The sequence below is a fragment of the Mustela erminea genome, chromosome 1, assembly GCF_009829155.1.
Source record: "Mustela erminea isolate mMusErm1 chromosome 1, mMusErm1.Pri, whole genome shotgun sequence".
Lineage (NCBI taxonomy): Eukaryota > Metazoa > Chordata > Mammalia > Carnivora > Mustelidae > Mustela > Mustela erminea.
Genome location: NC_045614.1, coordinates 195,190,323 through 195,217,194, shown reverse-complemented (window position 1 = coordinate 195,217,194; position 26,872 = coordinate 195,190,323). Strand labels below are relative to the sequence as shown.

Here is a 26,872-nt window from a genome sequence, read left to right as displayed (position 1 = left end):
CGTACTGTGTTCTTGAGAAAGGACAATCCAAAGCTTAATGTTAACTTTGTTCTGTTCCAGCATTCCGTTATTCCATCTTTCTAACTACAATTGGTTATTATTGCGCATGAAACTTAGAGCTTCACTTTGTCTCACCAAGATCACACCACTATCAAAAGTGTTTGCTTTGGGAAATTATCAAAAATTTTCAGGGTGCCTGGGTGGCTCAGTGGGTTAAGCCGCTGCCTTCGGCTCAGGTCATGATCTCAGGGTCCTGGGATCGAGTCCCGCATCGGGCTCTCCGCTCAGCGGGGAGCCTGCTTCCCTCTCTCTCTCTGCCTGCCTCTCTGTCTACTTGTGATCTCTCTCTGTCAAATAAATAAATAAAATCTTTAAAAAATTTTTTTTTCAAATTATCCTAATCTATCTCCAAGTGTAAAATTACTATGTTGCAGAAAAATAATTTAAAGTCAGGAGCCCTAAATATCAATCCAGGCTCTGCCAACTACCAGAAACACTGGGCACATCTTTTTATTCCTATGAAAATCTGCTTCCCATAAAATGCAAATAATAAAATTTTTCCAAATATTATAGACTCATTCTAAATATCAAAGTTATACACAAATGCTTTCTAAAGGTATAGATTGTTATAATACTATAAAGATATTAATTTTGGTACTATCTAGTATTATGAGCAATTTTATAGTATTGGAAAGATCTACATTTTTTTAAAGTATCTACTTGGGCCAGGTACTACATTTTACCAGCATTGCCTCATTTAATTCTCAGAATGATGCTGTAGAGATGTAATATTTTTTCCACTTAAAAAGAAATAAGTAATAAGCAACGTGCCCTGAGTCACACAGCTATTAGGTGTCAAACTTGGGAATTAAAAGCAATTCCCCTGGAGGCCAAAGCCCATGGCCTAAGCATATCCCAACCTTCTATTTCAAATAACATCAGATTAAACTAGAACATTTAAGTCCAAAACCATTGAGAAATTAATGAATCCTTGTGTTTAGTTATTCATAAGTGAATAACATGATCTTCTTTACTTAGAAAATAAAAGATGTCTTAAAATCTAAAAACCTCTGCTCTACAATTCTAAAATCAATGAAAACATAAAAGATTTATTCTTAGATCCAAATACAAATGACATATCCTTAAGCTAATAGATAATCATAATTCACAGTAACTATAAAAACTCTCAGGTTAAGGATTAAATAGAGAAAATATACAATGAAGTTCTAATAATCAGTTTTAAAAGGTAATTATTGTCTTAATTCCATTTATTTTCACAGGCAAGCTAACAACCCACAGTCCTCTGTCAACTCCAGGTCAGTATTAATTTTATTTATACCTTTTAAAAAGTTTTCACTTATGTTTTATTTTAGGCTCTTAAGAATTCTCTGCTAACACAGCAGTTAATATTACTCCTATTTTATGGATAAGAAAATTGGAGCATAAAAGATTGCAGCTTAAGCCTAAGACTTCACCAAAAGTGAGCAGCAGTATTTAAGGCTAATGCCTGGATTAGCTGACCTCACTCAGTCTGCTGTTAGAACCCTAGTTATTATCTGTTGCTAAGAATGCCACCAATAGGATCAAAATGATTGCCAGAAGAGATGTAGGTTTCATCAGATGTGAAGTTTTTTTTTCTTTTTCTTTGATTATTCTGTCTGCATACAAGGTAGGAAAGCTTGCTGTCTCAACTCAATATGCCTTGCTAACCCAGCACCAAAATAGCCTTGAATTCACTCAAGCAACAAGTTCTCATAAAGTAGCTACTTTGTGCTAACTTCCAGACATATCTTTCATGTGTCAGTTTCTCTGGATTCCTAGTAGTTGTTTACTGTGCTTCTCTCTATCTGCTTGTCAACTAAATGGCCTTTTCTGGTCCTAATTTAGTCTTCATATTGAATGACCTGGGTGTGTTCCTCACTTCTTCAGATAAACTCCACAAAGTTAATATTGTATAGATCTTCAGCTCCTAAATTAACATTGCCATTTTTATGTTATTAGAATCCATACGAAATGTTATAAGTGTACAAGTTTTACATTTACAAAACTATAAATGCCCTTCTGTGTAAGACTTAATAATTCCAGTGTTTGAAAACCAAAGGGATATGTAAATCATTAACCAAAATCCTTTATGAACCAATCCATCACACCTCCAAATCCAGAGACTGTTAAGGTAGGAAAAGGCTGCTTGGAGTTGTGTTTGGGTGTTACTCATATAGTAACCCAGCATACTAAAAATTAAAACTGTTCTTGATCCCAAAGTCTCCTCTCCAATGTGGAAAATTACTTTACAGCGTTTAAAACCACCTTACAACATACTTCAAAAAAAAAAAAAAAAAAGTTTTGAGGATTGATAATGGCTAATTCCCTCAGTCTAAAAATAAGCTAAAAAAAATAATTGGAGCATATTTTGAGAAGTATCTTTCTCAAACTTTGAAAGTCAGCAACCAATATCCAAATTAGTGTCTATTTTCAATTGTCTATTGATTCATTGAGTGATTCACAGGAACCACAGTACTGAAGACATCTCAGGTGTATACAGTGTCCTAAGAGAAATACACAGAATGATTGGTCGGGGGTGGGGGTGGGTGGGGCAGGGAGGGACAGGAATCAGCATTAAAGCAAGAAAGTCTTCGGTTCCTTAAACACTTACTTAAAAAGTAAGTGTTCCTCCCTTACTATCCTGAGGACGAACTTATCAAAAATGGAAGGAAGTGGATGAACTTTATGCCAGTTTCCTCTGGCCAAAGCAGATATTGAATGGGGGTCAAAGAGCATGAAAGTTAGTTCACCCATACTTTGCTCTCATGGGAGGTGAAGCCAAAATCTCCTTTCCTACGTGTGAGCTACAGGGGTGGGATCAGTCCAGAGTCAGCCCTATTCACACTGTAAGCATTTGATATGTAAACTGAAAACCAAAACAGAACATTCAGTTCTCTATCCTTGAAAAGGCATAGGCAAATCCATCGTTAACTAATTGCACCGATTACTTTATATGTGGTGTTTGGCAAGCTATTTCCTCTTTTTTAACTTTAGATTAAATTATAGATCTTAGGGAATGATCATGAGAATTAAAAGAGAGAAAATAGAGAGACAATAATAGAGAGAATTAAAAGAGAGATAATAGTATTGTCTGAATTCGTGACTGGCACAAAGTTAGATTCCTTCTTTCTTCTCCCTTCTGACTTGGGGCGGGGGTGGGGAGAGAGCATTTGAATGCTGCTTTTTTTTTTTTTAAAGAAATATTTAAAGTCAATCAGAGAAAGACAATCATCATATGATCTCTCTGATATGAAGAATTTGAGAGGCAGGACAAGAGGTCGTGGGGGCGAGGGAGGGATAAAATGAAACAAGATTGGATCAGGAGGAAGACAAACCGTAAGAGACTTTAATCTCACTAAACAAACTGAGGGTTGTTGCCGGGTCAGGAGGAGGGATAGGTTGACTGGGTTATGGACATTGGGGAGGGTATGTGCTACGGTGAGTGCTGTGAAATGTATAAGCCTGATGATTCACAAACCTGTACCCCTGGGGCAAATAATATATGTTAATTTTTTAAAAACAAATATTTAAAAAAATAAGACTAGGGTTAAAACAAGATAATTGTATTTGGTAATGCTTATTTAAATCTGATCATTCCTTTGACCAAAAACACTCCTTTTATTGGAGACTATTGAATTACCTTAATCAAACCTCAAAGAATTATAATAAGGTAAGGAAATGGCAACAGCTCGTGTTTCCTCTTACTGGATCCATGAGCCCCCAGTCATCCTTCCCAGTTTTTCCTCTCCTACAGCGAGATACTATAGATTTACAGAGGGGAACAAGGAAATTAAACTTGAAAACCACAGTTTCCAAGCAGTAACTTATTATGAATATGCCTTTCAGGGATGTTAAGTTTATTTTCATCTATATGCCTGGAAGACAGGGTTTGAGAAAAATCAACAAATGCACGCATCATATACCTGGCATTAGTACTATTATAAATTCTGCCAAAGAGAATTTTTGTATGATAGCAGGTACAAAGTCCATGAGGATTATGTTCTATTGTTCAACTGTCTTTGTTACCAATTACTGTAAAGTTTTATTAACCTGTTTGGAACACTAGAGGAGGGAGATGGGAACCAGGGTCGAATTATGCTGATTGATTTCTTGGCTGCTACAGAGTGCCAAGAGGGGCTGTTTTGGGCAATCATTCAAATGCTTGAAGGATTTCTAGAATATAGCTTGTTCCAGTCTTTTGTTGCTTCCTATGCAGGCAGTGATTGCAGAAAAACAAAAGTTTCACTATTGTGGGCTTTCTCGATTTCATACAAAATGCAATCTTGCTCCAATATTACTATATTGGGGGGGGGGCTTGGGGATTGAAGAAAAAGAATTGGCTGATTGAGTGAAGAACATGAAATTGGGTCAAGAGAAGCTAAGGTAGAATTATACTCTTCAGCTGAATTGCCCAAGGACTAAGACACAAGGACTTGATCCAACACCAAATATAACTTTATTTTTCTTTCTCTCCATTGGAGAGAACAGCATGTATGTTGCTAAGCACACTCCTCTACTTGAGAATATCCCTATGTCCGTGGCTTCTGAACTGTTCAAGTATCTTTCCACTGTAATTGCATTTGGATTGGCCAGCCAACTAAAAAAAAAGATGAAATTAGTTATATCAAAGTTGTTAAGAATTTCTGTAAGGCGATATTTATTTTTCCAATATAGTGTAGAGAAATTAACTTCATCTCTAAAGGCTGGTATTCATGGGTTGAGACTCCATGCTCATGGCTAAGCGTTATAAGGATTTGTGGCTGAATGTTATCTCAAACAATTTTGTCCACCCAGCATTCTATTTCCCATTTGAGTAATAGGAAAAATAAAAATGTAAGATTTCTAAAACATGATTTGTAAATTATTATCTTGTAGGCAATGCTCTTCGTAATTGGTCTGGAAGGGAAAAAAAAGATAGATTTCTGTCTTTTTCTCCTCTCCAATGCAGTGCACAGGGCCTGCACAAAGCAAACACAGGTGCTTCCTCTCTACAAATCACTGAAAATTGTTGTGACTTTGGGTCATGCTGGAGCAATCACCTTGAGTTTATACTGAATCATTTATGGTACAAATAAAATTGGACAATAAAAACCTTGCATTTGCAGAATCCCAAATAATAGTAGTTTTCACAAAATGCCAAAGAATTAATTTCCCAAAGATAAAATACTGGATAGATAGAAAAATACATGCACAACTTTTCTCCACCACTCAAGATAATGTAATTAATATTCAGGCAATTTGTTCAGCTTCTGATAAACAAAATCAATTATTATGTTGTCTGTGTGCATTTCTTTAAATACAATTACTTAACACCTTTCCTAGAAATTCTCTATTGAGAAGTACAGTACAGACTTCTTAGTGAAGGAGAAATACCAGAGCAAGAATTAAGGAATGAAATGACAAAGAAAATAATATACAAGTTGAAGAACTCTAGCTTTAAGAATGGAAGGCCATTGTTAAAAAGCAGCATCTGGCTAGTTTCTGTAACAAGTAATGTTTCAAATGAATGGTTTTGTTGGAAATTGTCATCATATATTATGTAATGAAATGAAAGGAAGACAGAAGACAAGGTAAAAACACAATCTGATAAAATCCCCAGATGTACTGTGCTAATGTAACAATTATATTTTCCATATTGGTTTCAATATGAAAAACTCCTCTTTCTTCACGGACTAAGGCAGCTGAAAACTGTTTAGGAAACAGAGTCTGGAAAAATAGAGTACAACCCAAAGTGGAGTACGTCATATTTCTATCTTTGTTTCCAAATACTTCCAATTAGAGTTATTTTCTCATCCCACCAGGGGTTCCTCTTACAATTACCATCATGATTAATTACCATGAATTAATTCAACTAGCCACTCCAAAAGTGTAAGCATCATTCTTAGCATCCCCTTTCCACTCCTTTTAGTCAGGGACACATCTGGTCACTAAAACTCATCTAGTCTACTCGTAAAATAGCAATTTAGTCCATGCCCCATCTCCTCTACTAGGGTGAAGTTCCAACCCTTATCCACTAATAAGAGCCAGTCAGAGTTCCAATCGTTACCTCTTTCACTTTGACCAAAAAAACAACTCCTTAGCTTGTCTCCTTATTCTACATGATTCTCCGCTTGGTCCCAGAGTTGCGTTAACAAAACATGGACTGATCATACCACACACAGATAAAAACTTTCAATGCCATCACCTACAGAAAAAATATTTCTCACATTTTACAAAAATAAAAAAAAAAATTAAGTCTCCTACACTTGAAACCAAACTCTCTTCCTGCCACGGTCTTCGCAAACATCCTACCATCCAGATAGGTTATACTCATCTGTTCTCTGTACATCGTTGTGGTCTTGTCATGTGCATTGCATACATCTCTCTTCCTGGTACATTTCTAACCATCCTTCAAAACATAGTATGAAGACGTTTTCAATTTCTGCCTCAGAAGAAGACTTCTTGACTAATTTTTGGTGTTCCCATAGCACTTTTTTATACCTCTTAAAAAAAAAATAGTTAATGAACCAGACTTTCACTAAACTCCAAGCTTCATGAAAATAGAAGCTCTGTTATTCACCCTTTTATCTCCATTCCTCAAAAGTGTTTGACACAAGTAAATGGATAATAAACACTTGTGGAGTGAATGAATGGTCATTAATGAGATCAAAAGATCCCACTGGGTACCACGTGCAAGTGTGGTTTTGGAGGTTCAATCTGCAGAGTTCAGTAAACCACAGACAGACAGGTGACCATCCTGAAGCACAGTTCCCGTGAGAAATGGTAGGACAGAAAAAATTATACATCTTTCTGACTATAACCCCAAATCTCTTCTTTTAAAGGCTGAATATGTCGAATTTTATTAACTGTTGTTAAAATGAGATATAGATTTTCTAGAATAATACTTTTTGTTATTTATTTAGCAAGCATTTATGGAATACTATCAACACTATGTCTTTAATAGATTAGGGACTCAATGATTAAGGACTCTCGATAAGTATCTCATCTATATCAACAGCTATAATATGCTTTAGGTTTATTCAATACCAGTTTTATCACTCTTTTTTATAATCTTAAAATGGAGGTAGTTTGTCCTTTAGGAATGACTCTGATCTTTACCATGTCCTATTTCAGACATTAGGTGATCCATGAATTTCCCAGTGGTTTATATCCATTTTAATTAGAGCCAATTATAAAAATCTAATTTAGTTGAATATATGCCCATCAACCCTGTCCATAAATGTTCCTAATTAGGTATTACCTTGGTAGATTAATTGACACAAGCACTTTTATCTTCCAAATTAATTTCATGGAACACAAGGAGAAATTTCAGAATCAAATATATTTTTAAAACCCAGCAGATGTTGGGGGAAATTGGAAGGGGAGGTGAACCATGAGAGACTATGGACTCTGAAAAACAATCTGAGGGTTTTGAAGGGACGGGGGGTGGGAGGTTGGGGTACCAGGTGGTGGGTATTATAGAGGGCACGGATTGCATGGAGCACGGGGTGTGGTGCAAAAATAATGAATACTGTTATGCTGGAAATAAAAATAAATAAATAAATAAATAAATAAATAAATAAATTAAAAAAAAAAAAAAAAAACCCAGCAGATGGCAGTGCAGTGCAGAATATGACATTTTTAAGACTCACAGTTAAATTTTCCAAGTTAATTTCTAGAAGTAAAATGTGTTTCTTGGTGCATTTCTATATGTAGGCATGTAGAAGAGCAGGTGACAAGACAGACTGAGAACAGAGAATTGATCAGATTCTGGTCAGAGTATGGCATAGAATTCTCCAGGGGAATGTCTGCATCTTTCCCACGAAGAATCTCTGACCCAAGAAGCAAAGAAATATTGAGTGGAAATAGTGATTGGGTTTCTCCACTGCTCAATGTAGCCAGGCAGTGGGAATTTTAAGTGTTTTATTCTATTATAAAATGCTTTTGCTGACAAATTTTGCTCTGCAGAATGCAAACTTTGACTTCAGCCCCCATATTTTCAAATAATAAGTTTATAAGTAAAGGAAGTGGTTACTAGATACTCCAGATAATATAAAAATCGTTCCAATAAATTCCCCCACTAAACACATATAAACAGTTCTAGGAGGTGTAAACATTAGGAGCTAAATGTCCAAACAGTAGTATTGATTTATTAAGGTTAAAACCAACAAGCTAAACATTTATATTTAACATCGATGAAGAAATACATATCTTCTTTTCAAAATTTAATATTCTAAACATTTACAAATGACTAAATGAAATAAACGTTTACATTGGAAACTGAAATATATGCTTATGAGTAAAGATTTAAATGATGAAAAATACATAATAAATATCCAAACATTGTACATATGTTTGGAAATTAAATTTACTATGCAAAAAACTTATAAAATCAATCTCTTTTTTTAAATTTTAAAGGAAATGTCTCCATAGTATGTCCACCTGGTTCTAGTCCTTGTGCTGATGCTCTAAAGTGTGTAGCAATTGATTTATTTTGTGATGGAGAATTAAACTGTCCAGATGGTTCTGATGAAGACAATAACACTTGTGGTAAGTAAGGCCATCCACATTTTCTCTCACCACTGCCTCTTCATCCTCCCTCCCTGTCTACACACACACACACACACACACACACACACGCGCACGTATACATCTCTGAGATAACAGAAACTACTGGAGAATGAGATATTCCAATACTCATGATTATAATTTAATATGGAACCTAATAAATAATTGCATTAATGTTTTCTTAAACTATATTATGCAATATTAAATATTAATTAAGTGGAATTCTATTTGATGACTATGGAAGGAATGCTGTGATTAATGTCAGTCATAAGTAAGGGAAGAGAATGTCATTGTTTTTCATCCTTTATTAAGCTACTCCAAACTATTATGAATTTGAATGCTCGTTCATGTTTTTTCACCATTATACCATAATATTAATCCTTCTCTTTTTGGCCATTTCAATGGTCCCTTTCTCAGTAATTGTCACCCCTTAATTTTGATTGTTCCTTTTGTTTGCCTTTTAATGTAGAAATAACAAATAGACAAAAATATGTGCGGGAGTTATAGTTCTGTGAATAATAGAAATCAGTAATGAATAAGTTCCTGTCTTAGGAATAAAATATTCATGATTTGCAAATTTTGCCATCTGTTTAAGTGTTAATATTATTATTATTATTATCAACTATTGTTATTATTATTATTTCACACTTAAGTAGTACTTACTCTTTGCCAAGCATGACTCAAAGTGATTTATATATATTCAATATATATATTCACTCTTTGACTTCATTTTATAGCTGGGTAACATATATGAAAGACTATCACATACCTGTAAAAATATATTGATAAGCAAGGTGAACTATTTGAATAACTCTAACTTATAATTAATTCTTAAAGAATTAAACAGCATTAATTGAATAATTTTTGGTGCTGTTTGTGATCATTATCAAAACAGACCATGAACACAATTATAGTTCCTGAAATGTATAAAGGTTGTAGTTACAATTTGCTACACTTTGCTCTTCTTGCTTGCTATTAATTGAAGATGAATGCTCCAATAACAGCAAAGCTTGAAAAGTTACCTAACGACTTGGTACTTACTTTAAAAGGCAGTTGGCCTGTTTTCCAGGACCAAATCAGAAAAAAGGCAACTTGACTAAAGAGGCTTCTACTAAGCAATCCCAATTCAAATGTTCTTTGATAAAATTCAAACCTTCAAAGTTTAACTACATACTTTGAAGTGCACTCAGTGCATATTGGAAGAAAGTGCAGGCTACAGAATATTTTTTAATCTATTTTATATAACTAAGTTACTCAAAGAAGAAGAAAGCAAAATTCTTTTTTGCTATGGCTTTCAGACAGTTTTCAAAACCTTTTCAGGGAGAATATGATACAAGTGTGCCATCATGAGGTAATAAGGGTGATTTTGCTAAATATTTCAGAAAGAATAATGAATGCCAAATTTAGGCACATAGCTTTATGCCTACTTAAGGATGATTGATAAACTTTAGTGGGGAGGAATATGTAAGATGAGTTGAATAGTCAGAAAATGTCTTTACTGTCATGGAGTTAATAATGTTCATGGTAAAGTCATAGCAGTGCATTTCCAAAAATAACCATAGAAATATCATGTAAGTGTGACAAAGTTTGTCCTAAAATAAGTTATAAAGGCCATGAATTCTTTTCCTGAGTCAGTATGGATGATGCCTTAGTATTAGAGGCATGGCATGAGCCTCTGTATTAGAACTGATTTAATTCTTTAAATTTGCCTGAAAGACACAATCAAACTGTGTATTTACTTTTCAATATCATGGAGGTTTGTGTTAATTGAACCTTAGTCTCAACTAACCTTCCATGTCACTAACTTTCTTAAGTCTCTAGATTCTCATTTTTCACTTTTCTTGGCTCTCGTCATTATTTATAGTTTAAAATTAGCATTGCATTTAACTTGAAAAATAAATGTAAAGCCTTTGTGGAATAAATGTGGACAAATCAATCAATTAATCTGTCCTTATCCAGCTAGGATTCAGGCCTGTAAGTAGTTCAAGTCATCACTCACCATTAGGGATGGTAAGCCCAAAAGCCCAGTGCACTTCACCTCAGCACCAACTTGAACTTTTAGTAGCATAATTTCTACATGAAAGCTTGTGTCCATTAATCTACACTCACAAGAAAATTAATTTAAGAATATTCTTTCTATATGAAATGACCCTTGTGCGCACACACACACGCTCTCTCTCTTTCTTCTCCAGCTGTGAGCTCTAATTCTAGTTCGTGTTATTAATAGAGTCACATTAATGTTGACTTCCTCACATAGCTTCCTTTTTTAGCCTTTAGTTATTTAGGTTTTACACAACTTATAGCTGACTATAGCTGAACCAAGACTTCTTTAAATTGTTTTTCTCTTCCGATTAGAATGGTGTCAGCAGGAAAGTTCACTTTTTAGCTGACCTATGAAAAGGAAAGATGCTGACTCACAGCCTTTAGACCGATGTTCAGACCTATTTGGAAGTTGTCAACTGTCTCTATAGATTGTTTGCATGCCTCTATATATGTGCAAGATAGACCTTGGTGGATGGTCATAGATCATGTTTATCTATCTATCTTGGAGAAGAATTTGAGGACCTAAACAAGCACACAACTAGTAAATATTTAGCCAGCAGAGGGAGCTCTCATTAGGTTTTAAACGCATGACTTAGGAATCCCCTCCTGTTATAGGCAAGGTTTCAGAGAGCTCAGTAAATACCTGATATTATTTGACAGGCTCGTTTATCTCCCACTCGGGATTTTTTTCTCATGCTGCACTGTAAAGCACTATGCAGTCTAAAAAGTTATAATCCTGAACAGTCAGTAATCCTACTTATCCATGGCTTGGTTAGATCTATCTAAAAGCCTAGCCCGCTTCATTGTCTTGTGTAAAATTCAGTCCTCCAGAAATATCCTGAAATTAAAAGAAAGAATATATGAGAAAGCCCCTAGAACAAGCCTATCTCTTGAAATAATAATATTTTGGCATTCTGAACTTTGCTATTATAAGTAGTTCAGTACTACTATAATTTTATTTTAAATGTCTTCAGGAATATTCTTCTTCGTCTTCTTTTTAAGATTTTATTTATTTATTTGACAGACAGCTAGAGAGGGAACACAAAGGGGGGAGGGAAGCAAGAGAGAGAAGCAGGCTCTCTGCTGAGCAGGAAGCCCAATGGGGAGCTTGATCCCAGGACCCTGGGACCATGACCCCAGTCAAACACAGATGCTTAATGACTGAGCCACCCAGTCGCCCCAGGAATATTCTTACGAATACTTTTATCCTCACATACAAGAATTCCCCAGAACTTGAAATGTAGATTATCCATTCCCACCGAACCTCAACAACTTCATAGACAACTGGAAAAATTGATCATATTTTTTAGGATAGGCTAAATACTATGATAAACAATCTTAGCAATTTAAGACAAAAACAGTTTGCTTATCATGTCATGGTCCAAGTTAGAGGGCAAGGGGCTGTACTCTGTGTAGGTATCTGGGATGCCCTGGATCCTTTGCAACCCACTGACAGACAAAGGAAGAATGTCCTAGAAGGCCTTTTTAGAAATCAAATTTGGAAATAAATACTATTAGCTCCACAATAGTTTAATGGCCAGGATCAGTCGCATGGCTCCATTTTTTTCCCCTAAGATTTTATTTATTTATTTGAGAGAGAGAGAGAGAGAGAAAATGAGAGAGCGTGAGAGAAGAGAGGTCAGGGGAGAAGCCAACTCCCTGCTGAGCAGGGACTGGTGGGAGACTTGATCCTGGGACTCTAAGATCATGACCTGAGCTGAAAGCAGTTGCTTAACGAACTGAGCCACCCAGGCACCACATGGCTCCATGTTTAAAAGTGCAGTCTAGTGATGTGCCCCCAAAGGGTCTGAAAAAGGGTATAGCAAACCTACAACAATCCTGCCGCTGGGGACACAAATCACGTTTTTGGAAAACTATGAATCTTGTTGTATGATGCAGACCTGTTGATAATTCCCCCCAAAGATGCAGTGAATGGGTGTGAAGAAGGGAGGAATCACTGAAATGTTATCAGATTTGCAAATTGGTTTTATAAATTCTTTTTTTTTTTTTAAGATTTTATTTATTTATTTGTCAGAGAGAGAGCGAGCGAGAGTGAGCACAGGCAGACAGAGTGGAAGGGAGAGTCAGAGGGTGAAGCAGGCTCCCTGCCGAGCAAGGATCCCGATGTGGGACTCGATCCCAGGACGCTGGGATCATGACCTGAGCCGAAGGCAGCTGCTTAACCAACTGAGCCACCCAGGCGTCCCGGTTTTACAAATTCTTAAACCAGTCTTGTTTTGTGCCCTTTCACTCTTTTTTTGCTTCCTCCTACTTGATGTAGAATGTTATTGCAAGTACAATGAAAATGATGGAATTCTTTAAAATTTCCTGTTCCTTCTTTAATTTACAATTCTGCCCACACATACCCTCCTCCCTCCCTCACTTTTCAGTTCAAAGAGGAGATGATAACATCATGATAGCTCTGTATATCGAGGTATAAGGCAGGATAGCCTTCTATGCTCCGCAATAAGACTGCCTGGTTTTGAATTGTCACTAACAAGCTGGGAGAATGTTTGCTGGTTACCTAACCCCTCTGTGCCTCACTTTTGCCACCTGTAACTTGATCAGATGGTTGTGAACATTACACTAATACATCTGTAATAACTTCAGAACAGGAGCTGGCACACAGTAAATGCCCCATCAGTGCTAGCAGTTATATTCAAATATACCTGGTGGATTGATTGCTCTACTTTATTACATACAAACTATTTACAAAAGCAGTGGACTTATTTGAACTGTCTGTAATCTTGAAGTCCATATGTATTTTTTTTTCTGGCAAACAGATTAAAAGGCTTCACATATCACCTAAAATATAAGCAGATGCCACAATCATTGACGGGGAAGGACTGACTGTCCCATCTTCTGAGCATGGTCTGCAGTGGGCAGCGAATTGACTTTGAAAAAGATTTCCTTTTACAACTAGTAAAGTACTTAATTTCCTTTTACAACTAGAAAATTACTTAAATAACTTAACAACTAGAAAAAAACTTAAATTAATTTGCATTAAAAATCACATGTTTTACTGTTTATCTTAGAATTGTACCAATTTTCCTTAACTGTCCTCTTCAGCTCAGGGAAGTATCACACATAAGGAGATTCAGTTCTCTCAACAAGCTTGGATATTCTCTGCCGCCTCAACCAAATTTGTCATGGATTTTTCAGTGCTTAATCCTTTTATCTTAGAGTATCTTTTCTGTTCTCAGTTTTTGTTGTTGTTTATTTGTTGTTTTGCTTTTTGTCTTTTGTTGGGAGTCAGGCTACTGAGTCATAATCCAATGCAATGAATTCTTAGGCCATTATTTTTTAAATGGACTTTATATCTTACAATTTATAATCTTACAGTCTTATAATCACAAAGTGAATACTTATGCTTTTTTAAAAATACTGGAACTAGCAAAAAAAGCCAACCAAAAACTGTTCACTTTTCAGTTTTTTCTTTTGTCCATATAAAACATTTGATGTCATATAATAGCTTGCATTTTATAACTTGACAGAAATATTGTATACTGTTACATGGGATTTTCCATCCATCCATTTTGGATTAATTTATTCTAGCTCTCAGATTCCAAGAGCACCAGTTTAATTTTTATAAATTTCTTTAATCTCCCTACCCTCCATCAATGCTTCTGGCCTATGAGGAATTACCAACCTGCCAAGAGGAAAAAGGACACACTCTAGGAGCAGTTATTTTAGAATATGGTGTCAACAGAATCAAGTAACTGTATAGAAAATGACCTAAGAAAAATTAACGTTTGTGAAAATAAAATGTGTTTTATTATTTTTTTAAACACATAGTATACATAATAACTGTAAAGAGGACACAAAAAGTAGTGAGGCATGGCTCCTGGTTCATGCCCTCAGTACGATTCTAAACTAGTTGGAAATGACTCTGATATAAGTTAAAGACAACTGATAATATATGACATCAAAGAGAAGTATATGAAGTAAATTTGCTATAAGAATTAAAAGAGGAAAATGAGGGGGGTCGCCTGGGTGGTTCAGTGGGTTAATCCTCTGCTGTCCACTCAGGGTCCTGGGATCGAGCCCCACATCGGGCTCTCTGTTCAGCGGGGAGCCTGCTTCCCTCTCTCTCTCTGCCTGCCCCTCTGCCTACTATGATCTCTGTCTGTCAAATAAATAAATAAAGTCTTTAAAAAAATAAAAAAATAAAAAAATAAAAGAGGAAAATGAGGAATCATAAAAAGCAAGAGACATATTCAGGAATATGTGAAAATACGGAGCTAGCGAATTCATACAAAAGAAGCAAGAGGTTTAAAAGAAGGTGGACGGGTGCCTGGGTGGCTCAGTGGGTTAAGCCGCTGCCTTTGGCTCAGGTCATGATCTCAGGGTTCTGGGATCAAGTCCCACATAGGGCTCTCTGCTTAGCAGGGAGCATGCTTCCTCCTCTCTCTCTCTCTGCCTGCCTCTCTGCCTACTTGTGATCTCTCTCTGTCAAGTAAATAAAAGAAGGTGGAATAGAGTGGATGGATAGAGTTCACCACAGGCCACCAGAAGCACACATATCATTTGCCTGGCCATATTCTGCCCATTTTCAGGAGAGCACAGTATGTAATGCACATACTTGAAATTCACCCTAGCTCCAATTTAATAGGGAAAATAAGACCAAAACAGTTAGTAGCTATTTGTCTAAATTAGAAGTTTATAATTTAAATATATTTATTTCCTTAAAAATATGAAAAAAAGAAGTACTGAAAATGAAGCTTAAGTATGAGTACTTAGAAATAGAATACTTTTCTAAAAGAATCTTTGGTGAGTTATATACACGTATTTGAAAATGGGCAATAGATTTTAAACATGAGATCTCATGTACTCCCACTTGATCATTTCAGTTTTGTAAAATGGCCTCATACAGATTTCAGTCATCGATGTTCTAGGAGGTGTTCACTAGATGATCTGAATCCCATTTCATATGAGAAAACTTTCCAGGACTATTTTTTGTCTGACACGAATTCCCACTTGTTTCCACAGCCACAGCTTGTGATGGAAGGTTTTTGTTGACTGGATCTTCTGGGTCCTTCCAGGCTGCTCATTACCCGAAGCCTTCTAAATTGAGTGTTGTTTGCCGGTGGATTATACGGTAATAGATCATCATCTATTCCCTGTTAAGCCATTAAGTCTTTCTCTGATACAGTAGGTCCTACCACCTTCCGTACTCTATTTGTTTTTGAACAGTCATTTTCACTAGCTATGAAGCAAAGTCTTCCCAACTGATAACTTGTCCAAGTAGTTTCTCACTCATTCTTCACCTTCAAAAAGGTGTTCTGTGCTATGGATCATACTGTCTAATAAATAGGGCCATCACTGGACTCTGCAGTAAGTTCCCGTCCCCCATGATTGGCACAGATGTATATCTGTATATTGCAATACATAATATTTCCCATCACATGCATCCTGGCCTCTGAAGAGTTTCTTTCTCATTATGCCAGCATCTGTTTGAAAATCTTCTCTGATGTGAGTTAGTCATGGCAGATTAAGAGCTGGAGACACCTTCTATACACATCCTGTTCGTTAGATCTTGAAAAACACTGGGATCAGTGACTATGTATTTGCCCTCCAAGCTACTTCAGCCCACTAATTCAATCATTGTGATGATCCAAATAATCAGGCTGAAGGCTGATCCACCTCAATATTTATCTAAGCATTTTTCACACAGGACTAGTATCTGATTTTCTTTCCCAGTATTCCAAAGGAAAATAATTTGTACCCAAATAAATAAAAGTAACACTGAATAAACTCATTATAACTTTTTCTTTTTTTTAAAGTCCAGGACTTCTCACAGTTTCGAATAGTTAACAAGCAGTAAATATCTCAAAAAAAAGAAAAAACATAATCTTAAGCCACTAATCATTTTCCTCCACAGCGCATGCAGAATAAATGTTCTATGGGATATACTTTGACAAATGACATTCATTCTGTTAGTTCATCTCTCTTAACAGGTGGATGGGATTATGGTTTCCCAATCCAACCTACTATATAATAGTTTTTTTTTTAACTTTATTTTTTCAGTGTTCCAAGATTCATTATTTATGCATCACACCCAGTGCTCCATGCAATACGTGTCCTCCTTAAATACCCACCACCAGGTTCACCCAGTCCCCAACCCACTCCCCTCCAAAACCCTCAGTTTGTTTCTCAGAGTCCACAGTCTCTCATGGTCCATATCCCTACTGTTTAATAGTTTTAATCATTGTGATGACTCACTAGAAAACCAGATGACTCACTAGAAAACATAATAGCTGATGAAAGGTTACAAGTCAGTACCAAACAAGTTCTTCCCAACCAAATCATAGAAATGGCCCCATAAAGATGTACAGTATTGTTTACTTGTGTAGATATATCCCAGACACGAGATGCATATGAAGGGAAGATTGTCCTAAACACATTTACTTGGCATTATTCAGGGAAAGAAGAACATCCTATTCTCTTTAAATAATTTCTATTTTGGAGCTCAACCACATGTAAGTTATGTTTTCATGCTCCAGATAACAGGTTACTTGTGTGCCAAATACAAGATTTTGTGTTAAAAATGGCAGCTCACTTGTCAAGTGAAGAAATAACCAATTTGGAAGATAGTGTTTCCAATATAATGCCATCAAATTTTAAAAGAAACATTTATATGGCTATTAACAATGTTCATAAGTAAAAGGAAAAATATTCTATTCCTTATTTAAAATGTCAAAAGAAAGCTATAGAAAAATCTTAAGTTACTTCCTTTGAAAATGGAAAGAACATGGATCCTTAATTACTTCTTCATGCAATCTTTGGAATTTTATTAAACCAAATAAAAATAATTTAATTGTTAAATCCACTGCTTAATAAAGCTCAGTCAAATTTATATGAAAGTTTATAAGCAGAACCTTTGCCATAATAATATACCATTTATGTAATAATCACACTATGTTAATTAAGGATTTGTATGGTTTGATTCTTTTTTCTTTCTTCTCTGTTACTTAATTTTTAAAAACAATTTTTAAGAAACCCATCATTAGTTTTAGAGGCGAGAAGGGTGGGAGTTGGTTAGCCCAGTGATGGGTATTAAAGAGGGCGCATATTGCATGGAGCACTGGGTGTTATATACAAACAATGAGTCATGGAACATTACATCAAAAACAATCATAGTATTCCATTGTGTATATATACCACATCTTCTTGATCCATTCATCTGTTGATGGACATCTAGGTTCTTTCCATAGTTTGGCTATTGTGGACATTGCTGCTATAAACATTCGGGTGCATGTGCCCCTTTGGATCACTACGTTTGTATCCTTAGGGTAAATACCCAATAGTGCAATTGCAATGGAATACTATGCAACCATCAAAAGAAATGAAATCTTGCCATTTGTGACAACATGGATGGAACTAGAGCGTATCATGCTTAGCGAAATAAGTCAAGCAGAGAAAGACAACTATCATATGATCTCCCTGATATGAGGAAGTGGTGATGCAACATGGGGGCTTAAGTGGGTAGGAGAAGAATCAATGAAACAAGATGGGATTGGGAGAGAGACAAACCATAAGTGACTCTTAATCTCACAAAACAAACTGAGGGTTGCTGGGGGGAGGGGGTTTGGGAGAAGGGGGTGGGATTATGGACATTGGGGAGGGTATGTGCTTTGGTAAGTGCTGTGAAGTGTGTAAACCTGGTGATTCACAGACCTGTGCCCCTGGGGATAAAAATATATGTTTATGAAAAATAAAAAATTAATTAAAAAAAAAAAAAATCATGTACCGTATAGTGACCAACATAACATAATAAAAAAAAAGAAAAGAAAAAGAAATCTACCATTAGGGGCACCTGGGTGGCTCAGTTGGTTAAGCAGCTACTTTAGGCTTATGTCATGATGCCTGGGATTGAGCCCCACTGGGCTTCCTGCTCAACAGAGAGTCTGATTTTCCCTTTCCCTCTGACTCCACCCTTGCCCATGCTCTCTCATGCACACTCTCTCTCTCAAATAAATAAAATCTTAAAAAAAAAAAAAAAAAAGAAAGAAAAAAGAATGAAATCCACCATTAGTAAAACAATGATTTTGAAAACCCAAGGAATCCAAATATTACCCTAAACCCTGTACTTCAAGATGAGATTATGATTTAATTAATCATATAAACAACCTAAATATGTTTTCTTCTCAACCTGATTACTGCAATAGTGATGCATTGTCCTTGATAATTTGTTTCTCCTAATGGTGATCAAAGTGGGGTTAAAGATAATGATGTTTCCTACAGGATTTGAAGACCGTTTAAAGAGTGGAGAAATGCCTAAAATGCAATTAAACTATATTTGGGGCTATCCCTTCCTTCGAATTATATTAAAATTACATTTAGCAGAGTGTCAGATATTAAGAATGTGAGCACTGCAGTCTTTGTGAATTCAAATCTGCCCTACAGGTTCAAAATGTGTGATTTTAGGCAAATCATAAAATCTCTCTGACCCAAAATTTCTGCATTCATAGAGTTTACAATCTCTAAATTCAGAGGCCAAAGTCACTATTAAATGTAGTACTAAATGTAAAGGGCTTAGCCTCATATCAATATATCAAAAAAGTAGGCTCTAAAGAGGTTAACTATTGATACAAAAATGTAAAATGCATAAATTATATTTAGAAAAAAATCCATTCCCTTCAAAAAATCATAAGAATACCATGTCTAATATTATAAAAATATATATATTGTATTTCTAATTAGTCTTATATTTATAAATGACCACATTTTTATTGCAGTTCAGCTAGCTTTTCTGAATCAGAAGAAAGAAATAGAAAACAATATGCACGAGTTTCTCTCTTCTACCTTTGATGTTATATTTTTAAAAAGTAAAAGAATACTGAAAACAAAAGTTTTGAAGGAGATTATCTTGTATCCTTTGGTTTCTTAGCTTAAAAATATCACATGAAGAAAAACTCACTATATTCCTGCTTAAAGACACCAAAACTTCAATTAAAAAACAGAAATCACCCCTGAAGGCTGCTTTGTTTCTTCTTCCTCTGTCTTCATAAGCTTTGATGCTGGAGTCCCTTGAGTCTCACGAGAAAGCTCACTCAAGTGCCCATTCCTGAATAGTCCTAACAAAGGCAGAATTTTTATACATGGTCTGCCCACAGATGACAAGATCTTATATGTAGAAAATTATCAAAATGCACACTAATAAACACTAATAAACACACCACTAATAAAAGAATTCAGCAAAGATACAGAATACAAAATCCATGTAAAAAAATCAGTTATGTTTCCTTACACTAATGATGAACACACACAAAAAAAGAAAACAGTCCCTTCTCATACACACACACACACACACACACACACACACACTCACATAGCAACAGCACCATGTTCACCCCACACATAACAACACATACACAATTAACACACACCAAAAATCCACCATACCCACATCAAACATACACCACACAATCATACCACACATACAGAAAAAAAAAAATAGAAAGAAATCTTCCTAACACTGTTCTTCAATGACATTAAAAGCATATGCAGCTAAAGCAAAAATAGACAAGAGGCATTACATCATATTAAAAAACCTTCTATAGAGCAAAGGAAACAATCAGTAGAGTGAAAAGGCAACCTATGAAATGGAATATAATATTTGCAAGCCATATATCTGATAAAGGGTTAATATTCAAAATACATAAGTAACTTTTACAACTGCATAGCAAAAGAACAAATAATTCAATTAAAAAATAGGCAAAAATCTCAAATAGGTATTTCTCCAAACAAGACATACAGATGGTGAACAGGCATTTGAAAAGTTGCTCAGCATCAACAATCATCAAGGATATGCAGATTAAAATCACAATGACTATTATTAAAAAACCAGAAAATGATAAATGTTGGTGAGGATGTGGAGAAAATGGAACCCTGTGCGCCACTGATGGAATGTAAAATGGTATGGTATGGAAAACAGTATGGTGATTCCTCAAACATTTTTAAAAGGAACTGCTACATAATCCAGCAATCTCATTTCTAGATATTTATCCAAGAGTTGAAATCAGAATCTCTAAGAGATATTTACACTCCTATGCTCAGCTGCATAGCAACATTATTCACAAAAACCGAGAAGAGATGGAAACAACCTAAATGTCCATTCAATGACTGGATACAGAAAATATGGTACATACATACAATGGAATATTATTCAGCCATTAAAAGAAGGAAATCCTATCATGTGCAACAACATGGGTGAAATTTGAGGACATCATGCCAAGTGAAATAAGCTTTTCACAGAAGAATAAATATTGCATGATTCCATTTACATGAAGCATCTAAAGTTTCAAACTCATAGAGACAGAAAGTAGAATGGTGGTTTCCAGGGACAAGGAGAGGGTGAAATGGGGAGTTACTGTTCAGTAGGAATAGTGTTTCAGTCATTTAAGTTGAAAAAGTTCTAGAGACCTGCTGTACAACATTGTGCTTATAATTAACAGTTCTGTATCATATATTTAAAAATTTATTGAGTATCATTCTCATGTTACGTCTTTTTTAAATCAAAACTAGAAAATACATTCAAATTTTAGAATGCATAAAGAGTTGTAACAACCTGTTAAGAGTGTACTAATCTATTTTTTGCTTTAATTTAGTGTAAATCAAGGACTCTCCATTAAACTGAGCTTCGATTATTTTAATACATATTATACAGATGTATTAAATATTTATGAAGGTGTGGGTACAAGCAAGATTTTAAGAGGTAAGTTAAAACAAATATATAACCCATTATCAAAATGAAAATATGTGGTAAACTCCTTGAAGTAATGTGTTTTCTCTTTGATTTTTAAACTGAATGTGGACTTGAACTTCAAGTTACTGAAAGAAAAAACAAAACTGATTCTCATGATAAAAGTTAATAATTTAGTGCCCTATGTCATCAATCTTCTTAGTAATAAAAACGTTATGGTTTCCATTATTATCCTCTTCTACTTTCAGTTTTTAAAATCATGTGGAATTTTCCAAAGAAATGTAATAATGTCTCTGGTTACTATGCTTTCTTTAATTGTTACTCCCTATTAAGCAAAATTCAGACAAACCCTGAAAATCATTGCTCTTATTTTCTTTAGCATTGCAACTCACAGAATGTCTTCCTATTTTCAGCATGCACTCTACTTCCCAGTCTCTTGCTGTACTATTTTGAATAAAGTACTATTTTGAATAAAGTGGGTAAAACAATGACTAGCCCAGGATGTAAAATCAGTAAATGGTAGGTGTAGGTGGTATTGCTCTTATATAACCATTTGTCATTATGTACGTGGACACCCTTAGAAGCTGAAAAGAAGTCAGGAAATGAATGAATATATATGTAGATATATCTATATATATCTGTATATAGATCTATATATATCTAGGTATACATAGATATATCTCCACTCCCCGTTTTCTGTTTGGTCTCAAAATGTATGGACCTACCCACTCATGATAGCCAACAACAGTAGGGGTGAAATTCCAAGAGGAAATAAAATAAGGATGAAGGAGAGAATATAAGAATGGAGCCCAGCAAATCAGTAGTTTTCCTCACCCTTCGGAGGGAGTGTCAAGTAGAGAGCTGATATGAGGTTACAGGTGGCACCTGTTTTTCAAGTTTATATAACAGCAGCACTTATTTTAGCCATTTTGGCTTTCAAACTGTACTTGTGATAATGAAAAGTGAATCTAATCTAATAAGTGTTTTTGACTAATCAGTTTGAGAAATATTTAAGCATATGATATATATTTTGAATTGGGTGCTATTAATGTAACAGTCACCATACTGTGTGTTATGTATGGATATTCTTATTTAATATTTTCAATAAACCTGTGAAGTATGCATTACAGGAGAGGAAAATGGGCCCTAAGGGGTTAAATGACCACAAGTCCCTGGAGCTAGTGAGTGTTTGGAGGCGAAATCAGACTTAAGACTCTCTAACTTCAAACACAATGCAATTACTCATTGTGTTTTAAAACCCCCTAGTACAAATATAATAGTGAATATACATAAAACAGATGAACTCCAATAAGTCACATTTGACTAAAATAGATGGGCCAGCCATTTGATAACCCGCTTATTTCTGTGGTTGATAAATCTAGTTCCTTAAAATTATAATCAACATAAGTATTTACATTAATAAACAAATAAACCAAGTCATATAAATTTCTCCAAGGGCTAATGTGATATTAATAATTAGTTTTAGCATACACCAATGACTTGTAATGTGCAAAATAGTATTCTAAACATTTTAAGTTAACTCAATAAATGCTCGCAAAACCGTATTATGTAGGTGGTAATATAATTTTGTTTACTTCTATAGATGATGAAAACAAAATTCATAGAGGCTAACTGCCCAAAGTGATAGGTGTAAGTTTCCCTCATGTTCCTTACCCCTTGAATACCATGGTTAGCCTAAATGCTATTTTCACTTATTTTCATGTGCTTAGATTATCAGTGATTCATGAATAAATCTTAGAATCACCAGGCATAGTGATTGAATAATTTACAAATAACTATCATAAAAAATCATCAAAGAAACTAAATATTCAAATAGACAAAAATCTATGAAAGTATATTTAAATTATAACAAATAGGTAGTTGTTTAAATTTTAAGGTCTTTTTGAAATATAAATCCATTTTAAAGTTTTGAAAATTAAACCTTATAATTTTCACTTGAAAAAATATGAGAAATGAATTTGGCTACTAAAATTACATTTTAAAATTAAAAATAATACTTTTTTTAAGAAGGCAATACCATCTTACCTTCTGCATCTAGCACAGTGCCTGATATATTAAAAACTCAGTATTTGTTGATTTAAATTTAAAATAACAGATTTATGTGTCATTGTATTATAGCATGTAATACATGAAGATCAATATCATTCCTTAACTCTAAAGTTATTTTATTTTATAATAATGCCAGTATAATTCTTGACTCACACTCCCATCTTTTTCTAAATATTTTAGCAAGCTCCTTTAAGAGATACATAAAATGTTTACTTTTAATAAATTCCAATTCAGAATATATACCTCAAATACTGCTATTATTTTATCACATTGAAAATATGTAGATATTTTAATTAAATTAGAAAAAACAAGATTATCTAGAGAAATTCTAAAAAAGTTTAAGTATCCAGTACCATAAAATGATTATGTACTTGATTAGGGGTAAGTGAACACAAACAAGTTCAAAGGCATTTTTGGTCATTTTTATGTATAGTGATGTAAAAGTTCTCTAACTGGCAGAAACTGTCAGAGACGGTGATCATTACATAAAGAAAAATGATATAAATTGCAAGAGGATCTTCTCCAAATAATTATGGGAATTGAGGTAAATCAGAATAGAATAACTGGAGAGTTGTTCAATAGATCAATTGATGAAACAATAAATTAATAAATGGTGGGACAGAAGAATGGATCTATTGTTAGATGGATAAACAGATAGATATGTAAATATAATAGTTATCCTTTATTTTATTATTTATTTATTTATTTATTTATTTTGGTAGCTTCTTTCTGGGAAACCAATCCTGGCACAATTAGGATCTTTTCCAACCAAGTTACTGCCACTTTTCTTATAGAATCTGATGAAAATGATTATATTGGATTTAATGCAACATACACCGCATTTAACAGCACAGAACTTAATAGTAAGTATTGTTCATTCTTCAGCCTTTGAATCTTCAGATCCTTCAATATTGTAATGGAATTTTAAAAGTAGCAGACAGGACCTGAAATTTTATAACAAGGTCATAATTTGTTCATTATGCAAGTTCTTTAATGAGTGTCTCTTATATGTAGCTGTCTCTACTTGACAGTTGGAGAAATTGGGAAATTAGAAGATAGTTCATGTTCTTCAAAAGAAATAAACAATTTGACAAAAATTACAAAGTTCCATATATATGTATATGCATAAAACTAATTCTGAGAATATTCCACATCAACTTGATTTTGACCCAAGTATTAAAATTTAGTAAAAAGAGGAGAAAAAAATATGAGACAAAGTTTATGTGGGTAAACCAAAAAGAGGTAAGATGTAAAACTTAAAGAATAGTAAGAACAAGAAGCTTGTCTCTGCTAAAGCCCTACTGGGGTATAGGAAGCATATTAAAGATAGTTGTCAACAAAAAGATGTTTTGTTTTTTTTTTAAACTAAATAGAATGAAACAGAATTATGATGAATAAAAAAAAGATTGTGTGCCTGACAATTATAAGTGTGTAGGTAGGGAGGGAAAAATAAAACAAGATGAAATAGGAGAGAGGGAAAAAAACCGTAAGAGACTCTTAACCACAGGAAACAAACTGAGGGATGCTGGAAGGGAGGCGGGTGGGAGAATGGGATGATGGGCATTATGGAAGGCACTTGATCAATGGGCACTGAGTGTTATATGAAACTGATGAATCACTAAATTCTACCTCTGAAACTAATAATACTATATGTTAATTAATTGAATTTAAATTAAATCTAATTTAATTTAAAAAATAAGTGTGTAAGACTGTATAAGACTAGATTATTTTCATGCAGTTGATTAAATTAGTTTCACTGTGGACTAAATTTGAAGTGGTTTTTTTTTTTTTTAATTCACAGATTATGAGAAAATTAACTGTAATTTTGAAGATGGCTTTTGTTTCTGGGTCCAGGATCTAAATGATGATAATGAGTGGGAAAGGATTCAGGGAAACACCTTTCCTCCTTTTACTGGACCAAATTTTGACCATACTTTTGGCAACGAATCAGGTATAATTCATATTTAATTCAAAAATCAAAAGGAAAGTGGTATGTATTTGTAGTTTAATGTGAATAGTATTAAATTCGAAATGCTTTTTTCAGATTTTCTTTTTAAAAAAATCATGGGTAATGAATACTTTTAAATGAAAATGGTAATCAAATAAGCTATAAAAGTGAGTATTTTAAAAATATATTCTTTTATCTTATATATTCATGAAACATTAAAAAGTACATGGAGCTGATTACAGACAAGATGGATTATCGCCCTAGATTTGCCACTTACTATTGGCCAATTGGACTTGGAGGAAGCAATTAGCTTTTCTGAACTTTGGTCTACTTTGCCTTAATTTCATTTTCCAAATTATTTATTGTTGCTGTAGAGAAATACAGTGTTGTTTTTTTTGTTTTGTTTTGTTTTGGTTTTTTTTTTTTTTTTTTGGTATATTGGTCTTGCTCCCTACAACTTTGCTGAACTTGTTTATTAACTGGAATAGCTTTTAAAGTTTTTCTTAGAATTCTCAATATACAAGATCATGCTAACTTGGAATAAGGATCTAGGGATAGATTTACTTCTTCTGAGGAGCTGTCTGTGTTTAAGCTGCTGTGGCAGGGTACCACAGGCTGCTTCATCTAAACAATAATCTAGTTCTCATAGTTCTGGAGAGGGGATGTCTGTGGTTGGGGTACGAGCATGGTCACGTTCTGATGAGAGCTCTTCTGCTTCATGGACACAGGCTTTCTCACTGTATTCTCACGCAACAGAGGGAGAACAGAGAGCCAGAGTCAGAGAGAGACAGAGAGACAGCACTCTCTCCTGTATCTTCTCATAAGGTCCCTAATCACATCACGAGGGTTTCACTCTTGACCTAATTGTCTCCCAAAGGCCTTACCTCCAAACACCATCATCTGGAATTAGAGTTTCAACATATAAATTGTGGAGACACAGCCATCCGTCCATACCAAAAGGATGATGAGTGAGCTGATTCTAAAGCATGGTCCTGAGGGAAGGGCTGTAAGTTGTAAATAGCTTTTTGTGTGAATATTAGATTTAGATTTCAGGGAGAAAAATAACATTGGAAACAATAATAGTTGATGGAAAAGACCAGAAATCACAGGGAATTATTAGGAGATAAGGAAGTCATAGTGGCAAGACCACCCATGAAAATCCTCAAAGCATGTACTTACGATACCAAATTAATCACTTAACTGTATTTGAGTTTCCAAATACAGAAGTAATATGGATCTTAAAAATAAGGAAAATTACAAAAGGACAGAATAGAAATTTCTGCATTTAGATAATATTCTTAGACAAAATCCATCCTACAATATGACTTGTCAATAGGTTACTGGTGAAAATATGGTTCGATTAAAAAAAAAAAAAGCATTACAGTCTTCTTATAACCAGACGTGGCTATAGACATTGAGCACACAGATCTCATATCACCACTTCCATCAAGTCTGTCTAGAACTTCCAAGTTGAAATTTTCCTTTCCATTAAACAATTATAAACACTTCTTTTATTT

At 34.6% G+C, this 26,872-nt stretch overlaps 1 protein-coding gene across 1 annotated transcript in view; it reads left to right on the top strand.

Annotated features, from left to right (window-relative positions):
- TMPRSS15 (transmembrane serine protease 15) overlaps positions 1–26,872 on the top strand; it is a 116,640-nt gene that overhangs the window by 14,750 nt on the left and 75,018 nt on the right. The window contains exons 6-11 of the mRNA XM_032345507.1: positions 1,281–1,316; positions 8,440–8,571; positions 15,622–15,730; positions 21,243–21,349; positions 24,130–24,270; positions 25,209–25,358. Of these exons, the coding sequence (XP_032201398.1) occupies positions 1,281–1,316; positions 8,440–8,571; positions 15,622–15,730; positions 21,243–21,349; positions 24,130–24,270; positions 25,209–25,358 (675 nt within the window). The remainder of the gene's footprint in view (positions 1–1,280; positions 1,317–8,439; positions 8,572–15,621; positions 15,731–21,242; positions 21,350–24,129; positions 24,271–25,208; positions 25,359–26,872) is intronic.